This window comes from Lethenteron reissneri, chromosome 38, assembly GCF_015708825.2.
Source record: "Lethenteron reissneri isolate LAM-NWPU_2019-01 chromosome 38, ASM1570882v1, whole genome shotgun sequence".
NCBI lineage: Eukaryota > Metazoa > Chordata > Hyperoartia > Petromyzontiformes > Petromyzontidae > Lethenteron > Lethenteron reissneri.
In genome coordinates, this window is record NC_083816.1 from 12,027,589 (window position 1) to 12,051,624 (window position 24,036).

General features: G+C 50.0%; 1 protein-coding gene across 3 annotated transcripts in view; it reads right to left on the bottom strand.

The window, feature by feature from the left end:
- Positions 1 to 1,159: 1,159 nt before the first annotated feature.
- The window catches only part of LOC133351688 (sodium-coupled neutral amino acid symporter 2-like), a 73,776-nt gene continuing 50,899 nt past the window's right edge, over positions 1,160 to 24,036 (bottom strand). For all 3 annotated transcript variants that reach the window (XM_061567092.1, XM_061567093.1, XM_061567091.1), the window contains 11 exons: positions 23,507 to 23,599; positions 22,215 to 22,299; positions 17,020 to 17,102; positions 16,471 to 16,529; positions 15,022 to 15,216; positions 13,422 to 13,501; positions 12,205 to 12,305; positions 11,570 to 11,694; positions 8,025 to 8,169; positions 6,833 to 6,930; positions 1,160 to 5,771 (listed from right to left, as the gene is read on the bottom strand). In XM_061567092.1, coding sequence (XP_061423076.1) covers positions 5,676 to 5,771; positions 6,833 to 6,930; positions 8,025 to 8,169; positions 11,570 to 11,694; positions 12,205 to 12,305; positions 13,422 to 13,501; positions 15,022 to 15,216; positions 16,471 to 16,529; positions 17,020 to 17,102; positions 22,215 to 22,299; positions 23,507 to 23,599 — 1,160 coding nt within the window. In that variant the 3' untranslated portion in view covers positions 1,160 to 5,675. The remainder of the gene's footprint in view (positions 5,772 to 6,832; positions 6,931 to 8,024; positions 8,170 to 11,569; positions 11,695 to 12,204; positions 12,306 to 13,421; positions 13,502 to 15,021; positions 15,217 to 16,470; positions 16,530 to 17,019; positions 17,103 to 22,214; positions 22,300 to 23,506; positions 23,600 to 24,036) is intronic.

Consider the following 24,036-nt stretch of genomic DNA (forward strand, 5'->3'; position numbering starts at 1 on the left):
TGAATGTGCGGGTAGTTTGTGTGTCCATTGTCAATAATCATCATCATCATTCGAGCTGTCAGCGAAATCAAACGAGGCCCCCCCCCCAACGCGAATGGAAAGACACACTTTGGAATCTTTAAAATCAAAACCCTCCCGGCAAAACCACAAAAAGCAATTTGGTCTCGAAGCGACAGCCAGGAAGAGAAAACGCAACGTGCCGGACAGCCCGCGGGGTGACTGGTCAAGAGGAGCTGAAAACTCGAAAGCAAAGGAAACTAAATAAAACACCGTGATACTAACTTTAGAGCATGATTAGCATGCACAACGGGATGCAAGGTGAAACATGCACGAGACTTCAAATCGACTGTGTTACGGAAAAAAAAAGCATAGGTTTTGCTTTTTCTGAAAATGAAACAGGTGTTAAGATCAGTTTAACACTGTCGGCTTTCGCGACCAATATCCATAAGAGGTTTTTTTGTGTTAGATCGCGTAAATACATAAGTGTGTCGTTAAACCCGCCACCACCCGAGACAAATCTGGCTTTCGCCTGATGAAGCTAGTTGTAATTACTGGCGAAACGTCGTACTCAGATTGTAAATGTTGTGGCTTGGCTCTCCAACACACCGGTTAGTGCTGTACTAGTGACGAATTAGCACATTCTGCTTACGTGACAACCCTTACGAGTTGGCTGTGTCGGGTGGTGGCGGGTTTTACGACACATTTATGCGATCTCACCAATAAAACCCTCTATTATGTTGGAGGCGAGCTCCAGCACCCGAACAAGCCCAGACGTCGTGTGCGATGAGCCCCCCCCCCACTCTGTGTTTGGGGGAGGGCGGCGAGGAGCCGTGCGGTGGCAGGCGGCGAACTGCGCGTCGCCACCGTCACGAGCAAGGCCGACGGGCAATGAAACCCTCGTTCATCCTCTGAACTGTACATCACAATTCATGGGCCCCAAAAAACAATGAAATGCCTATGTATGTGGCTTCACCGAAAGACCCAAAGAATATGAATTCCTGTAGTCACGAAAGCTTTAAGTCAAGATTTCGAATCAGCATATTTATTTATCCTGGAGAAATCCGATTAACTATGAAGCGATTTTCACAGATGTCCAGTACACCACCACACACACTGGTCACATTCGCCAAGACAAAAACAAATACACTTCAGCATTCAGTTGCATCTTTTAAGGGTTTTTTTTATTGTTTATGTACTGTTTTCACAAACGATTCTTTCGATACAAAAACACCCCAAAACACCCATCTACACGTCCGAGGTGGTGGCGTCACAGTCTAAAGTTGTTTATTCACAACCGCACAACCCAGCAGAGCCTCACTTTCTTTCTCACGTGGTGATGCCACTGGGAGTTTCAGCTGCTATCGGTATTAGGGGGCTTTAACAAAAGCACTTTAAACCCATGACCGCGAGGTTTTTTCTGTTTGCTTACATTTCCAAATGTCAAGGACCAGTACACGAAGCGCTTCTCAACACCAAAAGGGTGGCGGTTTAAATGAGGGTCACCAACACAGGCAATCGCCGTTGAGTATTCTCCACAATGTGACCTTTTATAACTGGACAAACGTGCTCTCACGCGAATCTGTTAAGGTTGACAAAAGTGCTCGCATTGGAGAAATGTTTCCTTCAACTCAAAAGGAGACTCGGCAAACGCAGAGGCCTGTCAATGATTTGAACTTTTAAGATGTTTAACGCACACACAAATACATCTGGAGACACTTTCTGTCCACGATTTGGCAAGAGAATGGTGTTGGTGGCCAATACAGGTTCATATTCTCCTGAAGTACGGCAACAAGAACGTGGAAATACATTCAGTCGTAATACGTGCGTGAAAATATACCCAACCACGTTCTCTTCAATGTGCCACGAAGTTTTCAATTCTCAGTGGAAGAAATGTTACGTTGCGAAATATCGCCTTCCTTTCAAATGCCAACCTTTGCAGCTACAGTTGCGATGTAAAATTATTCCGAGTTTAAAGAAAATGTTGAAGGACATTTAATCCATGAAACTACATGTATGTAGCCGTGTTCAAGGCAGTTGTATACAGCGACGTTGTTTTTTAGATACAGGAACCTCAAAACATGATGGCCCGTTCAGATGCACCCCACCGATACGTCTGCTTTTAAGTGTGACAACACGTTTGAAAAACATCGGTGCGCATGTTTTCACTCCCTCGAAATGACAAGGCCGTGCTGTTGAACGAAGACTAAACACGTTTGAAAAAAAGTTTGGCTACAGTCAAAGAAGAGGAGAAACTCATTCCTGCTATTGCAATTGTTTACAAAAAGATAAAGTAGTTAATTTGGGAAAACGCCGTGCTTCCCAGCAACACCACACGTCCTAAAAGTCCACGAGTTCACACACAAGCCCAGCGACTTGCGTCCATAGACACGCTACTTACAGAGCGACACGGACCGTATATGTACAAGAGGGGAAATAAATAACGGCCAATGGGTTCACTGCAGTTCAACCGATCATAAATAGGGCATGTTGGCAAGGGGGTGGAGACGGAGGGGGGAGAGATGGCTAATGTTGGAGTGAAAAGTGATGTCATAACACTCGTGCGGCCGTCTGGAACGCTCTTTATTCCGGTATTAGGAAGAGACTGGCACTACGCACTTTTAAATTTAAAACTATTTTCTTTACAACTGCTTTTTGCGTTTAGTTTGTTGTCCTTCCCTCGCACCGCCGATTTGCACTGTCGGCTACGTACGGTGCGAAAGAAGTTCAACATACATTAGGTACATGGTGAATTTGTCAATGTTCCTGTGTAGTGATCGTGTGAACAGCATGCCGAAACGTTAACGGACCGCACTTTCCCAAGTTTGCTTATAGATCCCGGTAGCTTATTCTACAAAACAGGTTTGTCAAACTGCCAATCGCTTGTACTTAACAAAGCAGTAATCACACGGAACTCCACTCCCTCATGGGCCCACACTTTTGATGCAGGTTTTTGTTACGGGATGTTTTGGTAAGCAGCCTTTTGTATTATATTAAAACAAATGTGTTTAAACTACATTAATACTAGGGAATGACAACCAATATCTGCATTTCATTAGGACATGCATTCACCCAAAGAAATAAAAATAATGTACATGTTTTAACTGGGTCAGCCTTTGAGTCCATGTTCCAGAGCAGATTGGATACCACCAAAGGTCGCAACAGTTTAGTCCTAACGATTAAGAGTCAATTACTTGATAACCAACGCATTCTAAAAATGGTTATCACGTTATTCACTGTTGTTGTCCACGTAAACAAAAACACGGAATTATGCCACCTCGGGTGGCACCGACGAGTGATGCGCCTGGTCCCAGCTTGTTGATCGTCATCTCAGGTGAGCCCTGGCGGCAAGCGGCAGGCCACGCGGCGGCGGCGGGGGCCGCGCGTCCACTCGGGCCGAGTCCCCGGCTCCAGCGGCGACGCCGCGTCCGGTCGACAATCGCCGGCAGAGACGACGTCGCGGAAGGCCGCACCGCCGCCGCCGACAAATCGCACCGCGCCCGAGACTCGACGAGATCCCAGCCCAATAAGTCGGTGTGTAGTACTTCACCACTACGGCTAGGCCTGTGTAGATGGCTCGAGAGGAACGTCCAATGGCAGGAGGAACTCTGGGAACACCACGATGCAGGAGGTTACGACTAGCCTAGGGATAATCTTACGGATGGGATGATGCGGTTTGCAAGGGAACCATCGCCCAGGTACGATATTAATCCGTAGCTCCACGCGAAGTCACTAACTTTGGCAATGCTGTAGTTGCAAGTAGATTTTTGCGCGTTATCGATGGACAACACAGTGAAATGGACGCTTACGCTAGTTATAATTTGAACAGACCGAGTTTGCTAAGGTAGTATAAAGATACTATGAAAAAAAACCGGTTTTATTTTCCAGATGTAGAACAATGCAGAGACGAATGTGCGTCTGCATTTAAACGCCCTAATTTTATGATTCAGCACCGTATTTTACAATATGTACAAACGATACCAACATGCACGTCGACCAGTGGCTATTTTACAATGTACTAACGATTGCTGAAGGTTGTGAGCCGACATTCAAACAGTACCAACTAAAGCACAAAAACAAAATGAGCTACAGTATATCAGAAAATAAAGACCGAGTTAATTACCAAAATCGTTAAGCGATATAGTCCGTAAGATTAGAGCTAAGATACGTCTTAAGTGTATATAGAAAAAGAGCTAAACGGTTTTGTTTGAAATAGCTTAGTTAAATACTGTCTAAGGCATAGCGTTTGGAGTTTATCTAGAATAGTCAAAGCACAATGAAACACTACAAGAGAACGACGTGAAAGCAGCAATTGTATACAAAAACAAAAAAAGCCGTCTTGAGTCTTGCAATTGTGAACCGGAACTATGGCAGCAGTAAAGTCACAGAACCTGGCCAACTGTTTGATAACCTGCAGCATTAAATCGCATTTCCGCCGACAGTTGTTCAAGTTTTTTTCCGCAGCGGGGAAACTCGACTTGACGCGGCCCAGTCGGGATGTCTTCGTGAATGTCCCCCCCGCCCGCCCCCCCCCCCACCCCCAGGCGAGGGGGTTTCCACTCCCGAAGTCGCGCCAAAAGGTCGGCACGGACGCTGGCCACAGCCTTGAAAAATTGGAAGACGATAGTGCACGGACCAAAAACATGTAATGCAGAGGTCGGCACATTTAGCGTTAAATACTCCTCCATCTGCACGTTGATACAAGTGCCTGTACGCCCCCACAGAGTATCGTTACAATTGTTATTGTTGTTGTTATTTAAAACATGGGGCGTGTAAGCCCCTTTCACGAAACGAAAAACAGAAAGGACTTGGTGTCTGTATGATAATGCAAGCCCTGCTAATATCAAAGTCGATAACACAAGGCTATCGTTTTCTTTATTAACTGGCAAAGCACGCCAGTTCACTACGTTTGCCTTCATTTACCAACCCACCTGCACCACATGATGAAATGAATACCGGCGAAACGAGAGTCGTGAGCTGAACAAACCTTTAAACGAGACACGATGACGAAAAAAACTAAAAAGAAAATAACTCAAATCCTAAAAGGTAATAAGTCACGGGAATAACCGCTAACACTGTGTTACTACTACGGGTAGCTCAGGATGCCACGTGTCGAGCTCTTCTTCTCTGCGGGTTTCCAGTCTCTCTAGGGTCACACTTGCAGCAGCATCGCCTCTTCCTCGCTTTTCAAAAGCATCGCCCGAGTCCAGAAAGGGCCGTACGGGCAAGCGGGTCGCTCAGGCCCTGCCCCATCACGGCGGCGGCGGCGAGTGAAACGGTCCCAACGGTGCGGGGTGGGGGGGGGTAGTGGGGGTCGTGCGTCACGCCCCCAAACACTCGCGCAGAAATCGCTCGCAGAGCGTGCGGTGGCGCCGCGTGTGCCATTGACCAAGACGGCCGTTGCCGTGGCGCGGGCGCGGTGGCGGGCGCGGTGGCGGGCGCGGTGGCGGTCGCTCCGCGTGGGGGGGGGGGGGGGGGGTTTGGGATCGCCGAGGTTGCCCGGCTGGCGGAGGGAGATTTTTCCGGCCGACGTCTTGCTCGGGGGGTCCGTCCCCGCTCGGTTTGGTCTCGGATGGCTCTGGGATGGCTCTGGGATGGCGATGCACGGCAGGGCGGCTGGGGAGGCGGCGGGGGTTCTGTTGCTGCGAGCGGAACGGGAGTTGCCCCCCGCCCCCTTCTCAGTGGGCACCCCTCGCCTGCTGCACCCAGTCGGAGATGATGAGCCCCATGCTGGCGAACATGAAGAAGATGCCGGACACCAGGAATATGAAGGCCTGCGGGACGAGTCAAAAGCGGGGCTGTTAGGAACGTGCGCACACGCGCACGCACACACGCACCGCCGAACGGCGAGTTCAAACGCGGAGGGCGATGTGACCACGTGTCGGGTTGTCATCTGCGCGCGGTTCGCTCGGTCATCGGCTTCGCTTACAGATTTTCGGACGGCGAGAATGCAAACGGCAAAAGGTAACGCGGGTAAATAAAGCGGCTACTCCAAATGTGCGTGAAGTGAAAATGTGGCTTTACTGGGAGATAATTGGTGGGTTTTTTCCTGCTCACAACGTTAACATTTTGTCGTATTTTTGCACCGGTCTTTGCACTCAACGTTTTGGCCTCACATTCTACCCCAGGCCTCGCGTTAAAAAATACTTTTTGTCTCAATGCACTCTTCGCCAATGTCCAACTATTATTATTTACTACTGCTACTACTACGGCGGGTGAGGCGATGGTGGACTGGATCATGCAGCTACATCAGTGGCGAGCAACATACCACTGACCAGGGTGGTGAAGTATGGTCAAACATGACCAAACGGTGTGGGGAGGCCTTCATCCGATAATGCATTGATAATTGGCCCTACTCTTTTTTATTTGTTACTAATTTACAATTAACACTTATGGTAACTCTGCAACTATAGCTCATTTTCAAATAATGCACATTCTTATTATGGCCTCGGTATACAAATTATCTACTGATTGCAAACCAGGTCACGGTGGTCCGAGTGTTCACTTTACCGCAGAGGTAGCAGCACACCGGCGGTATGGAACATAAGTACTCTTTATCACACTGGGGACTCGCAATTACAGAACACTGCCGACTAATCAGTACCCGCTCTGCCAGCAACTTGCAATGTTTAATAAACCGGCGTTTGCAAACCGTTACCGAAGGGAGTTGCCACGTACATTGCATGCGTCAAAAGGATTTAAATGAATATGAGCGTGCGTGCTCTGCTTAAACGAGACACAATAAACAAGACAGCTTCATGTCATGACGGTGGAGCCATTGCGGTTGAATTCGTGAAGAAAACACTGTTAGTTTCTTTTTGGGTGCAAAACTTACTCCGATCTTCTGCTTGGACTTGAATGGGTATTTCTTGACTATCTTGATGTAAAAGGCGGACGGGAGGATGAAAATGAGCATTGTAGCAGCAGAGGCCCCTGTAAAGAGAAAAAAAATCCCAGAAAAGCCCAACCATCAGCACGAGTCACGGAGCGAGCACTCTAAAAAACTGCAGCCGTTACGCACACGAGCGGAAATTATAGCCAGGGTTCGGTAGACTCTTCCATCCATTTACCGCAAGGACATCCTTTCTTGTTACAAATTATATCCCAATTGCGCATTACCTGCATCAGGGCACAGACAATGGTGGCGACAACGCAATTCGGAACACTTACATCAGGGCCACTGTGATGATGACACCCACTGAGTGGCTTTCGTGCGACATCCCTACAATGGGTCTCTGTTACCAGCACGACGACAGTGGACTTCCCAACGAGACTGACGAGTGGTTCCCACCCTAATGTTACATTCGCAATTTTACATCTGCCGAGCTGTACTAGACCGGATAAATCTAGAAACAAGTTTCCACGCGTTTTTTTTTGGCAAATTCAGTGATGTTGAAAGAAACGAGAACGTATTTTCAATCTTGAGTAGGCAACTGGGGTTTGAACACAGACTCTCAGTGGTGCCAACTCAAAACTTTACGCATCATCATCATCGTCATCCTCGTCGTCGTCACCATCATCTCTCCCTTCACTGCCACGCCTGTGGGGGCACCACCGATGCTGCTGCTGTCACCTCTCTCCACTTCTGCCAATCCCTTTGCTGTCTTTGCCAGGCCTGGTATCCGCTTATCGGTCCACGTTCTCACATTTGTCACCCGATTGCCCTGGGGTCACACCCTCTCCTTTCCACCGCCGTTTCGTGTCGCGTGTCCAACCCATCACAGTCTCCCTTTCCTCCACCGTTGTCCATGGTGGCGGTCAACGTTCTCCCATCAATTTTACGACCTCCGCTAAGAACCGATTTGTGCGTCTGGCGACCCCACAAGCCATTAATCATTCAACCGTCTCCAACGGACGCCGTTCATTAAAAAAACCTAATCTGCGGCCAAGTATTTGTCCGAAATATCGGGCGAGTCTCAGGGTCAGCGGCACACGACTGTAGAGACACGGCGGCGGCGTGTGCAGCGGTAGGCGCTGCGCATGCGGATGGGCAAGACGGTCGCGTCGAAATGAAAACGGCGACTCACCGATGAAGCCGAATATGTCACGGATCGTCGGCACGAAGATGACCAGGATGTTGACGAACACGAGCAGGCACAGAGCGATGGCCATGTGGCGGATCCAGTTGAACTGCTTGTTCTTGAAGAGCAACTCCTCCACGGACGAGCGGATCTAGAGGGAGAGGCGATCACAAAGACGCGTTCCGTCACTCCACCGTCGTCGCTACTGCTGCTACTGCTGCCACCGCTCTCAAGAACTTTGCTCAATTCCTCCCCCCATGTGGCAGATTCGGGTCACTCGGGGCGACCTCCCCCCCCCCACTCGGGCAGACCCCCACTCGGGTCACTCGGGTTGACACCCACTCAGACCGCTTCCACTCATCTACGCCGTGCTCAACTGCGTTGCGTAAAGGGCTGCATGCCGGTTCAATCCGTGCAACGTAAAGTGAGCAAGCATACTGGAGGCTTGCAATTCCTGAGATTAAAGGAATACTCTTGTTTCAACATGAATATATACAGACACAACAACAAATACCAAGAACGATAATGGGTTAGTACTCATTTCTAAATCTGAAACGAAGCACGATTGTGAATGGTCCAAAAGGATACAACTGAAAAGAATTTGCTTTTTCTCCACTCACAGTGGCTCCAGGTGTTTCTGTAGATTCACATTTCGCTTAGAATCTGGAAGGACGTGGCTCAAATCGCTCGCAATGAGAATCCTTGTCGTGTGGGCGCCGTTCACGACGCACGCGTTGCCAACTCGCAACGCGATACATTTGTTTCACCAATGGAAGCAACTTTGCTACGAAACGGATATTTGGCGTAATTTTTTAAAACGAATTATACATTCGAAAGTTAATATGTTAGAAGTGCACACTCCTGTCAAAGGCTACGCGACGAAAACTTTAAAGTACGTACATCACAACTCAATTCTTTACCAGAGTATCCAGCTGCAAACAATTTAAATAGCTCGGGCGTGCCACATGATAACCTCAAATCGCCATTCTTGCCATCGCCGCATCCAGTGCTGCCAATTTATTAACGCAGAACTGCATTCGCCTCCCCAGAAGCTTTGTGCAGGTTCGAACGATCGCATCAGTACACGTTTCTGCTACTTTGTTCTCAAAATAGAACGCCCGCCGTCTGCGATAGCACAACAACAACGCTGCTGCTGCCGCTGCTGCTGCCTTTCTAGCGAGGTCATCTCGGTGGAGGATTCCCGACCGCTGCGCACGACCCCACGGGATTGCAAAATTGCCTGCGGGGCCAATTTGCAAGGAAATGACCTGACGTTAGTATGCGCTAACGGCACCGTTCGCTCTCTTTTCGTGGAAAGTTTCTTCAAGGAGTGAAACTGTATTATGTCTTTGTGCCAGTTTATTTATTTTAATGAATGCGTTAATCAAACTGGCAGCCAACGAACAGAACGCGTTCTGAGGGTTACGTCTGCCGAGAAGATGGAATGATGAAATCAAGTCGAGCACAAGGCCTTGGGCGGATTACTGCAGCCCAGGATCGTGAGAGAATGGCAAAGACTTTGGGGGGGTCCTCATCCAGCAGTGAATAGATCGTGGCAATGAAGATATTAAAAATGTGTTGACCCGTCCAACAAATGGGCGGGGGTGTTGCGCTGCGTTGAGTGTGCGTAATAAACTGTACAGCAACAACATAGACTACACGACACTTACCACTGGGACCACCGTGAAAACAAGATTCCAGATAGAGCAGCGTGCCATTTTACACAACCCATTTATTATTCATGCCAAGCGTCTTCCTGTGGCAACAGCCGCTTCGGGTTTGGCGAGTGCTGTAAATCCAACCGCACCTTGACCCAACGCCTACGTAATTACCTTGGGTATTTCTCGACCGGATCCATCTTTACCTTCAACGGTTTTTAGGTTTTTTTTTTCCACACGAATACTCTTTCAGATGACAACACCCTTCTGACGTTTAATGAAAGAGAAAAAAAAAACTTAAAACAAAATCGCCAATCTTCTGAAGATGAAAACGTGCCGCTTTATTTCACAAGCTCTTCCCTGCTGGTTGTTTACGAGAGGAGCAGGGCCGCGACCCCCCCCTCCACTCCTCCCCTTGACGTCAACTTCTCCGTGACCCATGCCGACAAACCAACAACCCCAACACGGCACAGCATGGCCGGGGGGGGGGGGGGGGGGGCGCAGGCCCAGGCGGTCGCGAAACAAACAACATCCGTTGTTCCAGCACTCTGCGAGTAAACAAACAGCTCGACTCGTGGCCTGCTCTTCATGCTGTCACGTGACACTCGCGTCCTCCTCTACTCCCAGACCATATGGGCACCACGGTGGCTAGGAGATGTTAACTACCTCGCCTGGTCTCCAGGAGGTCGTGGTGGGGGTTCGATCCTGACCCTAACGCCTGCTGCTGTGTATTTGCAGTTTGCGTGTCTCTCTCCCCGTGGTCGCGTAAATTTTGCTCCGGGTCCTCCGGTGTTTTTTCCACATTTAGAATGACACCACGAGTTTTACGAGTATTTGGCTGCTATAAATGTCCACACGACGACAAGCCGCTTTGTTGAGCTATTATTTGGGACAGCCAGGTCGCTTCTGAAAAAGAGCTACATAGCTCAGTGGGCCGTACCTGGTCAAATACTAAAGAGTTTAGTTTTAGTTTTGGCACCGCGTACTAAAGCGGCTAAGTCAAACGAGCGAGTGAGTGCGCTTCGCTCGACACCGCCCGCAGCACGGCGCCCCGGTGACCGCCGTCTGCTTTGTGTTACCAAAACGGGCGGCGCGGAACGGGCGCTGGCAAAAAAAAAAAAAAAAAAAAAAAAAAAAAAAATCGGTGAAACTTGAAAGCGAGGGGGTTTCACTCTCGCTTGGCGCAATCAGAAGAAGACCGGCGCAGCTGGTGGTGGTGGTGGTGGGGTATTTTTTTACCAAGACGAGGGCAGAAGGGGGGGGGGGGGCCTGGGCCGCCAGCCACTGCCACCATCGCGTCCCCCAGTTTGACAGAGGAGCGCGGGGTTTTAAAGTCACGCTTTGCCGAGACGCCAAGCGGCCAGTAACAAGCGGCGCACTGCCCAAGGTGTCGTTGTTTTGAAATCAAATCTGTGGAGTGGTCACCGGAAGCCGAGAGTGCTCATTAGGAATCCGGGCCGAATGCGGGATCAAGATTTAGCTCCAGTGACTGGCACGAGCGTTTATTTACCTTTCAACCGGTGTTAACGCAGACAATTGGAGAAATGTACACATTAAAAAACGCAGTGCAATGTGGTACGCAACTCATTTAAAGGGGTTTGCGTCAGCAGGTAACAAGACGGACAAACAACGCCTCGCACTTGCCTCGACACATTGCTGCAGCGGCAACCTTTTCCCAGCTCGAGAAAGACCCCGATGCATGAGAAAACCACCGAGCTCCAGCGCAACGCCGCTCGGTCAGCCGCCCGGCATTCGCAGGCGCGCTGTGCACCACGAGGGGCGTTCGAAGGTAACCGGTGTTCAAGGGGCGCGGACGAGGAGGCCGTAGCGAGAGACGGAGAGAGAGAGAGAAGGCAGGAGGAGCTGTGGCGAGGGAGAGGTGCCGGGCCTCACCGGGAAGAGCACGATGGGCACGGTGAGGGTGACGGCCACGAGCACGGCGAGGCGCACGAGCATGATGAGCAGGTTGTAGGGGTCGCTGTGCAGGAAGGTGTGCAGCAGCTCGGGCTCCACGTTCTCTGCATGACGACCACAGCGGAGCACAACGGTCACCACCACCGCCGCCGTCAACATCATCGCCGCTGTCGTGAGACTCGCGACACCCGCACCCCAAGTAGCAAACCGTGCTAATCGGACGCGCGATTATAACGCCTTTAAGTGATGAGCATCCTTGACGGTTTGTGGGAGTAATGATGAAGGATGCGCATCGCTGATTAACGACGCGCCAAACTCTTGCAAGTCGGCGGGACAAACTGGTCCCCGTGACATCCTTTTGTGGTAAACATCCAAGAAAGTCCAGAAAAAAATATCTGATTTTGGGAAGTGGCATTTTGTATTAAAAATTTGAGCATGGTCGCTTTATTTTACATTTACAAGATAGTATTGGTGGACAATAATACCAATGAAACATATTAAGTCTGTGTTTTTATCCGGCCATTCATGCAAACACGTTCCATAAAGCACCAATTTGTAGTCAGACACAAACAAACGCAGAGCGCCCCGCAGGGTTTGTTCGCTTCGGCACTCACCGTAGAAAGTGAGGTATCCAAAGACGGCGGTGAGCAGGTACATGATGAACATGAAGAAGATGGAGATGTTGGACACTTGCTGCATGCGCGCACGCGTCGGCCTGAGGCGGAGAAGACACGCACGCAGGGTGAGCCACGCGGGGTGAGCCACGGGGGGCGAGCCACGCGGGGTGAGCCACGCGGGGTGAGCCACGGGGGGTGAGTCACGGGGGGTGAGTTACGGGGGGCGAGCCACGGGGGGCGAGACACGGGGGGCGAGCCACGGGGGGTGAGTTACGGGGGGTGAGCCACGGGGGGCGGGACACGGGGGGTGAGACACGGGGGGTGAGACACGGGGGGCGAGCCACGGGGGGTGAGTTACGGGGGGTGAGCCACGGGGGGCGAGACACGGGGGGTGAGTCACGGGGGGTGAGTTACGGGGGGTGAGCCACGGGGGGTGAGACACGGGGGGTGAGACACGGGGGGTGAGCCACGGGGGGTGAGCCACGGGGGTGAGACACGGGGGGCGAGCCACGCTTATACTGGAGGAATCCGATGAGCTACAAAGTGGCTCATCACGTGGGCACTCCCAGAAACCTCCCGTGTCACGTGACTCCGTTTAAAGGTGGCGGTGGGGGAACATCCACCAACTCAGCAGCGCGCGAGACGGCCAATCACTCGGTTCAAATAATTTAGAAGGGAGGCTGAGCCATGAGCGGGGGGGGGGGGGGGGGGGTGAGCCCCCTCCAGTCAACCAACCCCCGCGACGATAGCGGCGGATGAGACGCTGCCCAGGCGAGGAGCGGACAGCTACGAGGGACGGGGTGTGGCGGACGTGTGCACATTGACGTCGACAAATGCCTTCAATCAACCACCCACCTGTCGATCGGTCAATAATGAGGCTAAGACAGACAGCTGTGCAATGGGCAATGATGCCTTACGGCCCCGTTGTCAAAACCACATTAAGTCCACCGTCCCATTCTTTATGTAAACCAAAGCAGTGTCAAGATAAAGACACATTTATAATGAACAAACACACGTTTAACCAACGTCGCCGGCATGAACAGAAACCAAAGCTCGTATACGCCACGTAGTTTTACGTCAAATCTGAAAGCCATTCCAAGGAAGAATAAACACGTGGGACCGCCGTTCTCGTTCCGCGAACGGGGTCGAGCCGCGTGGCGCTTCATTCGCAGCGATGGGCAACGGCGGGGGCATTATGCGCGCTGACGACGCACCTCTTGAGCTCGGTGTAGATGGGCAGGACCTCGGGGTGGCACACGAACGCAAACGCCAGGATGGGCACTGCGTACGCCGTCTATAAAAAAAAAAGACGCACGAAACACCGGCGCAATAACGTTGGCGGTTTTAAACACGTAGCTCGGCATCCTGTCGGCTTGACAGAGCAGTTAAACAGTTCGCACAGGTACGTTGTAAAAGTCAACGGACTACTTGGATACATACAGGTTTCTCCCGCTGTGTGCGGTAGGAGGAGGAGAGGAGTTAAAACAAAAGGGCGCATGAAGCGAAACCGCACGAGGAGGCAGCTGCCTGCCTAGTCGCACACACAGTACACACACAGTACACACACCACACACAGTACACACACAACACACACACAGTACATACAGTACACACACACCACACACAGTACACACACAATACACAAACACCACACACAGTACACACACAGTACACACACAGTACACACACAGAGTACATAAACAACGTCCCACTGCATGTGGGGGAATTAAAATCGCATACAGACGATATTGTTAGGAAATAAGTTATCCGCATATGTACGCAAAATCACACAACCCAACCCTGCATTAAGCGAGGGGAACCTGGTATTGGTAAAGGTCAAAATAAAAGTAAATCAACTGCACGTTGACAATGAAATGAAGAAAATTACTAAATTGGTTCCCTTGTAAGACGGCAAGCCCAGTCTTCTGCCTCCTACAGATCTGAAGAAGAGCCACTGCACAGAACACTGTTGATATATTTTTACTTAGAAAAAGGCAATATTCGTTATTAAAGACAAGGATGTTGTTTCTATGTTCACGTTTCTATTACAATGCTAACGCATTGCGTGACATTTTATCGGTAATAAAACAAACCGAAAATGTCAGCTCTCCTTCTAAAAGTCAGCAAGCTTAAAGCAGGAAGCCTGATGGAAATAAATAAATAAATACATAAATAAATATAATACGGCCAAGTCAAACCTTCTCAATGTTCAAAACAAACACGGGGCGGCTCTCATTTCCGATGGCGTCACCGAGTTAGCCAGTGGTGGAAACTCCACATTCCCATGGCCCGACACAGCGGTAGACATACGCGCACACACCACACGCACACACACAAATACACACAAACACACACGCACACACACACACACACGCATACATGCACACGCATACGCATACACGCATACGCACGCACACACAAGGCCATGGCCCCAGCCGCACAGCTCTCATAGTGGAATGCAAATTGTAAATGTTGTAGTGCGTTTACTCTCCAACACACAACAGGTTAGTGCTGAACTAGTAACTAAATTGCAACTAATATTATACATCAGAGGTTTTTTGGGTGAAATCGCGTAAATATGTGTCGTTAAACTGCCACCACCCGACACAGCCAACTAGTGAGGTGTATCACGTAAACAGAACGTGGCAATCAATAACTAGTTCAGCACACCGGTGTGTTGGAGAATAAACCCATAACAAACACAAATCGCGTACGACATTTACATGATCTAACCCATAAAACCCTTACTGTGAGAACAGCATCGTTCGCGTGAAGCCCGCTACTACCACCACCACCACGGCGTGTTGAACTCACCTGCGAGTTGAACACAAAGTACTTGGCTGTGCAGGAGTCATCGAGCGTGCCGTTGAGGTCGCCGCTGCCGTGAACCTCGCCGTTGGTGTACAGCTTCTCCACGCCGTGCGCCGGACCGTGCAGCGTGCCGTTGAAGGTCACGTTCTCCGCCTCGTCCTCAAACGGGCACGGCAGCGTGAACTTCTTGTAGATGATCTGACGGAGCGCACGGAAGGGGGCGGGGAAACATTCTTACGTTTGGTCACGGTTGGCGCGATTGCGGCCGTGCGACCCAAACTGCGGACCGGGCAGTAAATCACCGTAGTCTGCGTTCCTTCAACGGAGGAGGAACAGCTGAACTATACAGACTCTCTCTGTCTCTCTCTCTGTGTATGTTGAAGTTCTTTCGCACCGTACGTAGCCGGCCGTGGTCGTCGAAGGTGCGGACCGCGACATTGGAATTTAGCTCCAGAATATTGCCATATGCAAGAATAGAATAGAAAATAATAATAATTCACTAAGTTTATTGTGGAAAAGTCTCACTGAGAAGAGAAGTATTCAGAGTTTTTTTTTTCCATGAGGTGTCTGCAATGGGTTGGCTGACCAATTCCTAATAAGGAGTGTTGTGAGATGTGGAAGGAAACGAGAGTTAAATATAGATAACAAGGGAATAACACTCAAGGCTACGCACAGGCGTATTCGAGAATACACCGCTGTAACGCAACATCTTGGTAAACTCACAGCCCGCACCTGCAACACTTCGGTATATCCAGGGGCAGTCCACGCGTGCGAGTACTGTTCAGCCTCAACTCCGCTTAGATTACGATGAGATCGAGTGCATTCGGGCGATTTGCACATCGTCGTCGGGCGTGGAATTACGAGCGTCAAACCCGGTGGAGCACGCCGGGCGACGCCTTCCAGTCGCAGCTGCCGCTGCTGCCGCCACTTTGCCGCGTTAAAATTCACGGGTACCGGGGCAACCGGCTCTGCGGTGGCTCACGTCCACAGGAGCGAGCGCGAGCTCGGCATCTTGGGTCAAAGCCCCCAAGGGTCATGGTTTTCCGTGACGGGGCCGTCGCAGCCAGCCGGCGAGCGACTATATCCGTCTCAGCCGAATCACCAAAAGGATATCCGCGTACCGAAATTGTCTTGCGTGTGTAAAGAGAGAGGATATTAAATATATATACGTGAATCCGGTGTAGATAGCTGCGAGGCCGGACTAACCGATGACAAATGAAGCCAGAGGCGCTCTTGACCAATGCGGCAACGTGCCGTGCGAGTTTAGATGCCTGATGAGAGTGCGTTTTTAAGTTGCTATTGTGTGCAGTGAATGAACGGAATGATTGGGGCCAATAACAGAAGGCACGATGAGATCTCTACGTTTGTTTTGTTTTCAAAGCATTTTCTACCACAGATGAACGAACTTGTCATTTATTTATTTTATTACTAAAATAAGAAAGGCATACATACCACTATTTGGAAGAACACCATGCAGGCCAAGGAGAAGGTGCTTGTGTATCCCAAGTAACCTGTGAATGAGAAAAAAAACATAATTACTTCACTAAAACATGGCATCAACGCTCATTTGACAGTTCAGTTTCACGCATGTTCATGTGCCGGTTACGTAAACCCTCAAAGATGTGTTCATGCACGATTTTGTTGAGATTCATAGCTTTGAACTCTGGCTAAACACAGCAGCAGCAGCAGCGGCTCACCGCATCAGCCCCTTGCTGGATTTTCCCCAGTACGGTGCCAAATATAAATGTGGCTTTCACATTTCCTGGCTCAACACGAACCGACTGCGGAAGCCAAATCACACGGGAGCGGTGGGGCGTCGTCATCACCGCTTTGCCAAAGCCAGGGTTCGTGCCCCGACCTGCCACGTGCGGTGGTCCCCGTTACCCCCCCCCCCCCGGCTCCGCACCGTTACCGGGTCACCTTCAGAAGGGCGCCGATGCGCCGGGCAGGCCCACCAACCGACGAAAAGAAAAAACGGCAACGCAAAAATCCTGGACTCACCGATGTTCTTCATGAGCGAGAGGGGGAGGATGATCGCGATGCTCACGAGGATGACCAAGTAGTTTCCATTCAGATACCAGGGACTGAGAACACAAGATTTCAATTGCGTTAGAACGAGAGACCGATCGGTAAATGCACGAGAGAAACGCTACTTTTGCGAGAGGAGGAGGCGGAGCAGCGATTGGAGTTTGGGTGCGGTGGGGGTATGGGTTGGGCTCTCGTTACAGAGCCCCCCCCCCGTCACCCCCGTGTGTTGGGGCTAACCCTCATACCATATACAAACAAGGCAGCCAGGCAGGCAGCAGATCCGGACGGTGCAAGAAATAGCTCATAACGCGAGTGCCTGTCCCCTGCGTGACGATCGCGGAGCGAGCGCGTGACCGCGGCCAGGTCAATATCAAGAGCACCGTTAATCATCACGACAGCTCTCAACGGAAGGCGCGATGAGGGTGGACACTATAAGCAAATGCACATGTGAATGCAATTTATTTATACTTAAAAGATTATTTCAGATGGTGATTATTATATAACACCGAGGGCTGCGAGTGCCGTGTATTCGACACGCACAAAGACAAACAGCATCCTCGTAGCTTCGCTCACGCAAAATTATTAATTAAAGTGGCTGTTAAAGTTGATACAGCAGGCGGGAGAGGGGCAGTCTCCAGCGCCAGGCATGGCTGCTGTTGTCTCTCTCCACTACCCGAGGTTTCAACACCACCAAAATTTTTTTTAGCCTCTATTAACCTTAGGGGGCAGGGCAAGGTCAGATTCAGAATCTAATTGTCAGTCGTGGTCTGCTTGGCCAGAGTTAAAGCCGTGTAATCTGGGATCTAACTGGGCGTGTGCTACCCACTAAGCCACCACGACAGCGAGGTGCACGCATGCACATCCACACAGAAACGCACCCAGACCAAAGACAAATGAGACGTTCAATCATGCTCCATATGGGGAAAACAATCAACACGGTATGAACAAAGCCAACTAACGTTTTAAAACAGAGCAGACCGCAGTGGAGTTTGTCTAGACGCCTTCATGGGGTGGTAAACCATGTCACAAATCACGTGTAAATCTAGCCACCACCAGTCCCCCATTACACCGTTACCGTACCCAAGTGCACTTGCAGAGTCTCGGCCATCACCGCTACCGCTCCGGGTCATTTACCCCGCGGTGGCAGCACCGCCTTGCGTCCCCCGGTGGCCAGGCGGCCAAGGCGGGGTCACGTCGCGTCGCGAGCGAGCGATCGCAAGCAGAATTCAATCGCCCCCCCCCCCACCACCGCGTCTCAGTTACAGATTCCCCGCATAGCGCACGGCTCACCGACGCACGCGGCTGCCAGGGCACGGTGGGGACGAGCCCGGTGCTTTTTACAAATTTATATTTTCCTTCCACCACTCTCCCTTCCCTAAGCGACAGGGCACCATCCTGGATAGAAGTCGAAGGGACTTGAGGCCAGCAGTGCGGACAGACCGTCAAGGCTTGCGCGGTCCCACGCCTGCGATCCAACAGGTTGGAGGATCGCGTACGTTTGCGAAACTAAAAAAACCCGCCGGGGCTGCCAGCACGTGGTGGGCTGAGCCCGGCGAAGTTGGTTTACTTCAACTTGCACCTTCCCATAGCAACCCACCAACAAGTCACAGGGCTTCGCTAGCGCGGAGCACAGACTGTCGCGCGTTTGTGTGGTCCCCGTGTGGGTGAAGGTTGGCGGATCGTGTCCGTCTCCCAAACTGGGGCTGCCCACAGGAGGCGGGGAGATGGCAGCGCAGCAAGTGGGTGTCACAAAATACGTCTCTGTGGATCTTTGAGTGCTGTTCCCTTTCTCTTTGTGTATCTTAGTTTGTACCAGCAATAAAACATCGTCACTTGAAACTAACCATGCCAAATATCCCAATGCAAGACCCTGCATTGGTAAAATAAATTACAGGGTAGTCCTCTACTTACGATGGAGAGGCGTTACGACGACCCCATCGTAAGTCGAAGATGGCCTAGCCTACCCACGAGTCTTAAAGAACGGTGATAATTTAGCAAAACAGAAGCAATTTACAGGACCGTACTGTATAAACTATATACTGTATGTATTTATTAATTACAATACTGTATTGCACAGTAAAATGTAAAGTAAAAAAAACAAGGTACATTCTTAGCCTACCTATATGAACTTTTAACACGCGCTAACACCGAGACAACTTAACTCTGTCGACCGCTGGTGAGAGTGAGAGGCATCACCACACAAGGCGGGAGATGCGTACAGTACATCCTGGCAGCGTCCCAACGTACAGTATCGTACCTCGTACGCTGCTGCGTTTGCTGCCGCGCGAAATTTAAAATATTTTACAATTTTGTCGTATGGCTATCGCCATCGTAAGATCTAAATATCGTAAGTCGGACCATCGTAACTCGGGGACTATCTGTACTACTATTATTATTAATTTCCAACATTGATTTCCTCAAAGTGGAACTAATTTCTTCGACCTGAGAATAGAGAGGTGTGGGGTTGGGCCGACTCCCAACCGGGTATTGAACTCATGCCCTCTGCTCTTACAAGTTGAGCATTCTCTCTGTGGCACTACAAGGTCAGACATTATTGTTACAACTTAATACTGCAATGCCAGAGAGCGAGGAACGGGTTTCTGGCCGCCCTATACTTGCGATGCTCAGACAGAGTTAGCCTCTCCACCTCGCTAAACGCCCGTGGCTGGAAGTGTTAAGCCTGCGGGATAAAACGGAATGCCAAAGCCAGGCTAGCGTTTCTGCTGCTGCTGCATCTGCTGCTGCTGCTGCCCGTGGATCGTGTTGCACTAAAGGGAGCTCAATCGTCGCGCCAGCAAGAAGAGATGTTTTCTACGGCTTGGCAAAGCTACCTGGGGAGAGTGAGAAGGGCCAGGTGACAGCCGACGCTATAAATGTGGAAAACCCAAATGTGAAGAGCAAGTTGGTAAATAATTATATGCATTCTAAGCGGACTCATCACTGTGATGTCGTGCACAATGGCACTAGAATGATACAACGCTCCAATTAAAACAACGTTTTATGGCTGTACATTACACACTAGATAGAAGCTGTGCCAACAATAAGATCCATCCAGGGAACATTTCAAATGTGATGGCCGTGCTTGGTGGAAGTTATCGGCGTTCAACCATTGAATGGAAATTCTCAATTATTGTCTCAACAAACATTCGCGAGACGAGCGTCTCATCGGGACGTCCGGGCTGCCGGCATCTCCCGCGTTGGGGCTTCCTTAGCAGCGGCGCTTGGCCGTGTCGCCAAACGGCACCTGGTGCCTGGGCTACGATAAACAAAAGCGGCGATTCTCTCTCTCCCAACGAATGGCCACCGCTGCCACCAGCGGCGCCGCGACATCATTGCCTTCTCGTGGCCTGCGCAGTCGCCTCCATTCGAGGAGGAGACAACAACCGGTTGAATGGCCAAGCGAATGTTCATTGCCGCAAATTATACGTCGTCTAAACCAAACCAAAGAAAGTGCTCTTCAAATATATTAACACCCAGATGAAAATAAAACACCGCTCAGGACGGCGCAGCTTTGTTGTACCAACCAATCTTGAAAGTCGGTGTTCATAAACTGACGCCAAATCAACTCGTCCATTGACCCACTAACCTACTCAATATACCCATGAACCTAGTCAATATACCAACTAAGCTAGGCAATCTACCCATCTATCTCGTGATAACCAGGAATGCAAGTGGTTGGTTAGTGCTTTGGCAGCAGCAACAGCAGCTAAACTATGGACAGTTGGTACAAGGAAAAGACACACAATGGAATTATCACAAGACAATTAACGTATATGCAAGTAAATGTTGCCCATCTGCAAGATGACATTAAACTACCAGCAATAAATTCCGCATCTGGTGTCAGGAATGCCATACTTATAAACGTGCACCTCTTAAGATAACACCATTGTGCGTGACATGGCGATCATTCTCTGTAAATAGCAATCGGGCAGAAACCGGAATTCAATTTAATTTTCTGTAAACCCATTTGGGTTCCGTGACATTGGCAGCACCATCCAAGACTGGGGGACTCACTTTCCAAGCCACCGAAAGCCAAGTCTCGGGCAAGTGCTATCCATCACACTTGCCCAACAAGTCACTGGGTTGTGAATGAATAGCATGCCCAAGGTGCAGACCTCACGGTGGAGTGTCCTCGGCTGATTAGCTCCCTGACACTCTCATTACGCGCGCACACTCACACAAGGTTTATATTCGAGTGGCCAATTTGTTTCTGGATTATTGAAAGTACAAAAAGTGTGCCCATTTATTACACTGTCGACGAACCACGGGTAAACTCGCTATGTAGTTAGCAGATTGCCATTTACCCAGAAAGCATTTAGAAGGGAAATATGTCAATGTGACTCTCCGTTTAAAGGAGCGTCACACTGTGGGGCAATCTGTTTCATTGGCGGCCCTATACTTGCCGTGGGAATGTGGAAAATTCCACATTCCCACGGCAAGAGCCAGTCCATAACTCTGAATTTTAACTCATCACATCACAAATACTATTTGTTTAACAAGGCAAGTCCTTTGCGGCAAACCCTCATTGAGTATACGCATGCTTAATCTACTGTACACATTTATTAGATGTCAATGGTCAAGATTAATGACGCAGTGGCAGTCAAGGGACGGAACGGGTCCGAGGGAACGTCCAACCGGGGAAACGGAGCGATAAAATCAGTTTGCATGATGACATCAGGTGGGTCGTTACATCGCAGGATCGAGAGAGATGACATGGGCTTGGGGAGGCCTTCATGCAGCAGTGGACGGACCATGATTGACGATGATGATCATGATGAATTGCTTCCGAATGTCGTCATAGCAACAAGACGGAACTCAAGACGGAACTCAAGACGGAACTTAAGACGGAACTCAAAGACGGTCACCGCATCGCGCGGCGCTCTCAGATGCACTTCTGGAGACGTCCGGAACGCTCTTCTTTCCGACACGAGGAAGCCACTGGAGCTATGCATTTATAAATCACCGAGATTTAAAACTCATTTCGTTACAACTGCTTTTTGTGTTTAGTTTGTCGTCCTTCCCCCGCACCTCCGATCAGCACGGTTAGTAGCTACGTGCGGTACGATGGAAGTTCAACGTACGTACGTACGAGCATACAAGGTGGACGTGTGAGCGAATGGGCCGCGGGCCCGTGGCAGCGAGACTTTCCGCTACTCGCTGGTACTCACTTGGCGTCCAGGACGGACTGGTCGCACAGCGCGCGAATCACCGCCGGGAGCTCGTACTTCACGATGAAGAGGTAGCTGGACATGGCTGCGCGGAAACAAGTCGGGGGGGGGGGGGCACGGCGACAATTCAACAAATGCTTCACGCGGCGCACAAGTGGGGCTTGAGCGTAACGTCTCTCGAGGCGCTTCAACGCAGGAGGAGATCTCCACAGGTGCACAACTTTTGCCTTGCCCCCAACACAACGCGCGAGAGGAGGGCGCAAGCGCCAGAGAATGAAACTCGGCCATCGAGTTGGGGCGTGAGGCACCGCATTTGCCGTTTAACGTACCCAATTATAAACGCGCGCATTAACATACTTAACAAAACAAACTATAGCGGAATAATAAAAATAACAGCAGCATTGCCCGTAGGCAAAAGGCCTTCACAAAATACGAACAAAGAAAATGGCAAAGATAAATGATATCGTGTGGCGGAAGGAATAATTCCATCACGTTGCTGGAAAAGGGCGCATCAATAATGAAATAGCACGCTGCAAAGGAGCTCTAATTTGCATCTTTAAAGCGAGGGGGTTCGACAAACGCGGGGGCTGTCGATGCACCGTGGAGATTACCAGTGGCCTGTTCGGGGAAATGCGAGGATTTCTGGAGGCTTTGCAAAATAGTAATTATAAAAATATATAACATTTATTTCAAATGTATAATACGACAGCAGAACAAGGGATGCCAAACACGAGATTTTATAATTCACTGCACGTTGCAAGGTTGGCTGAAGTAAGTTTGAAGGCAAACCACTTTGGTGCTTAAAAAAGAACAACAAATTTAACCCTAATCTACGTTTGGAGATTAAAAAAGGACATTAGGCGGATGCTATTTATAAACATTTGCATTGCATTTGTAGCCGTCCTAGAAATTGTACTTGCCCTCGCCATAGGAACGTGGAATTACCATCACGAGCAGAGAACTGCAAATCCGGCAACAAAGCACAACTTATTTGAACAGCAGCCTCACACACGCACGCACACGCACACGCGCACGCACACACACACGCGCGCACACACGCGCACGCGGCGGTGCCGAGTTGAATCTGAAACACCCAGCGTGGCTCCAAAGGGCCCCTTCACAACAACCAGGCCCCCACCCCCCCACCCACAAGGGGGGTGTAGCGATCACAGGGGTTCAGCAACAAACCTTGCTGCGCTCTCAAATGCTCGAGTGGGGTGGGCTTTAGGAAAAATACGAATATTTCCCTGAACGGAAGGCGGTAAAAAGAGCGGAAATGACAATGAGCTCACCTCCGACATTCTGCAAGGTGATAGCGCCGGCTGCAGACAGCTTTCCAGGAAGTTTGAAAGCAAGGAAGCCGAGCTGCTCGTACGACTTTGTGCCTAAAACAACAAAATAAATGGAGCAGTGGGTGACGTTTTTGCTCAAAGATTTGTCACCACCAAAACAAACTTCCTAATGACTGTATCTGGACATTGTTTTGAAGGAATGCATTTTTTAGATGTTGATATTTATTTATTTTGTATTTCTGTAGATTAAAACATTTTATTTTCTGAAAAGGACAGAGCAACGTAGAATGGTGGTGAGTGAATTGCACCGAGAAGCTTGTATCTCAACTGGTTCTGGACCACCCCTTGAACAACCAACACGGTCCACCATGGTGAAGGATCGTCAAACAACTGCCATGACCGCCAGGTATGTTCAACTTCTTTCGCACCATACGTAGAAAACCGTGCCAATTACAAAAGGACTGTACATTTTAAAAAGTAACAACAATGTAAAAATATACATCTAAATTACCTCTTGCTTGATCACTGAC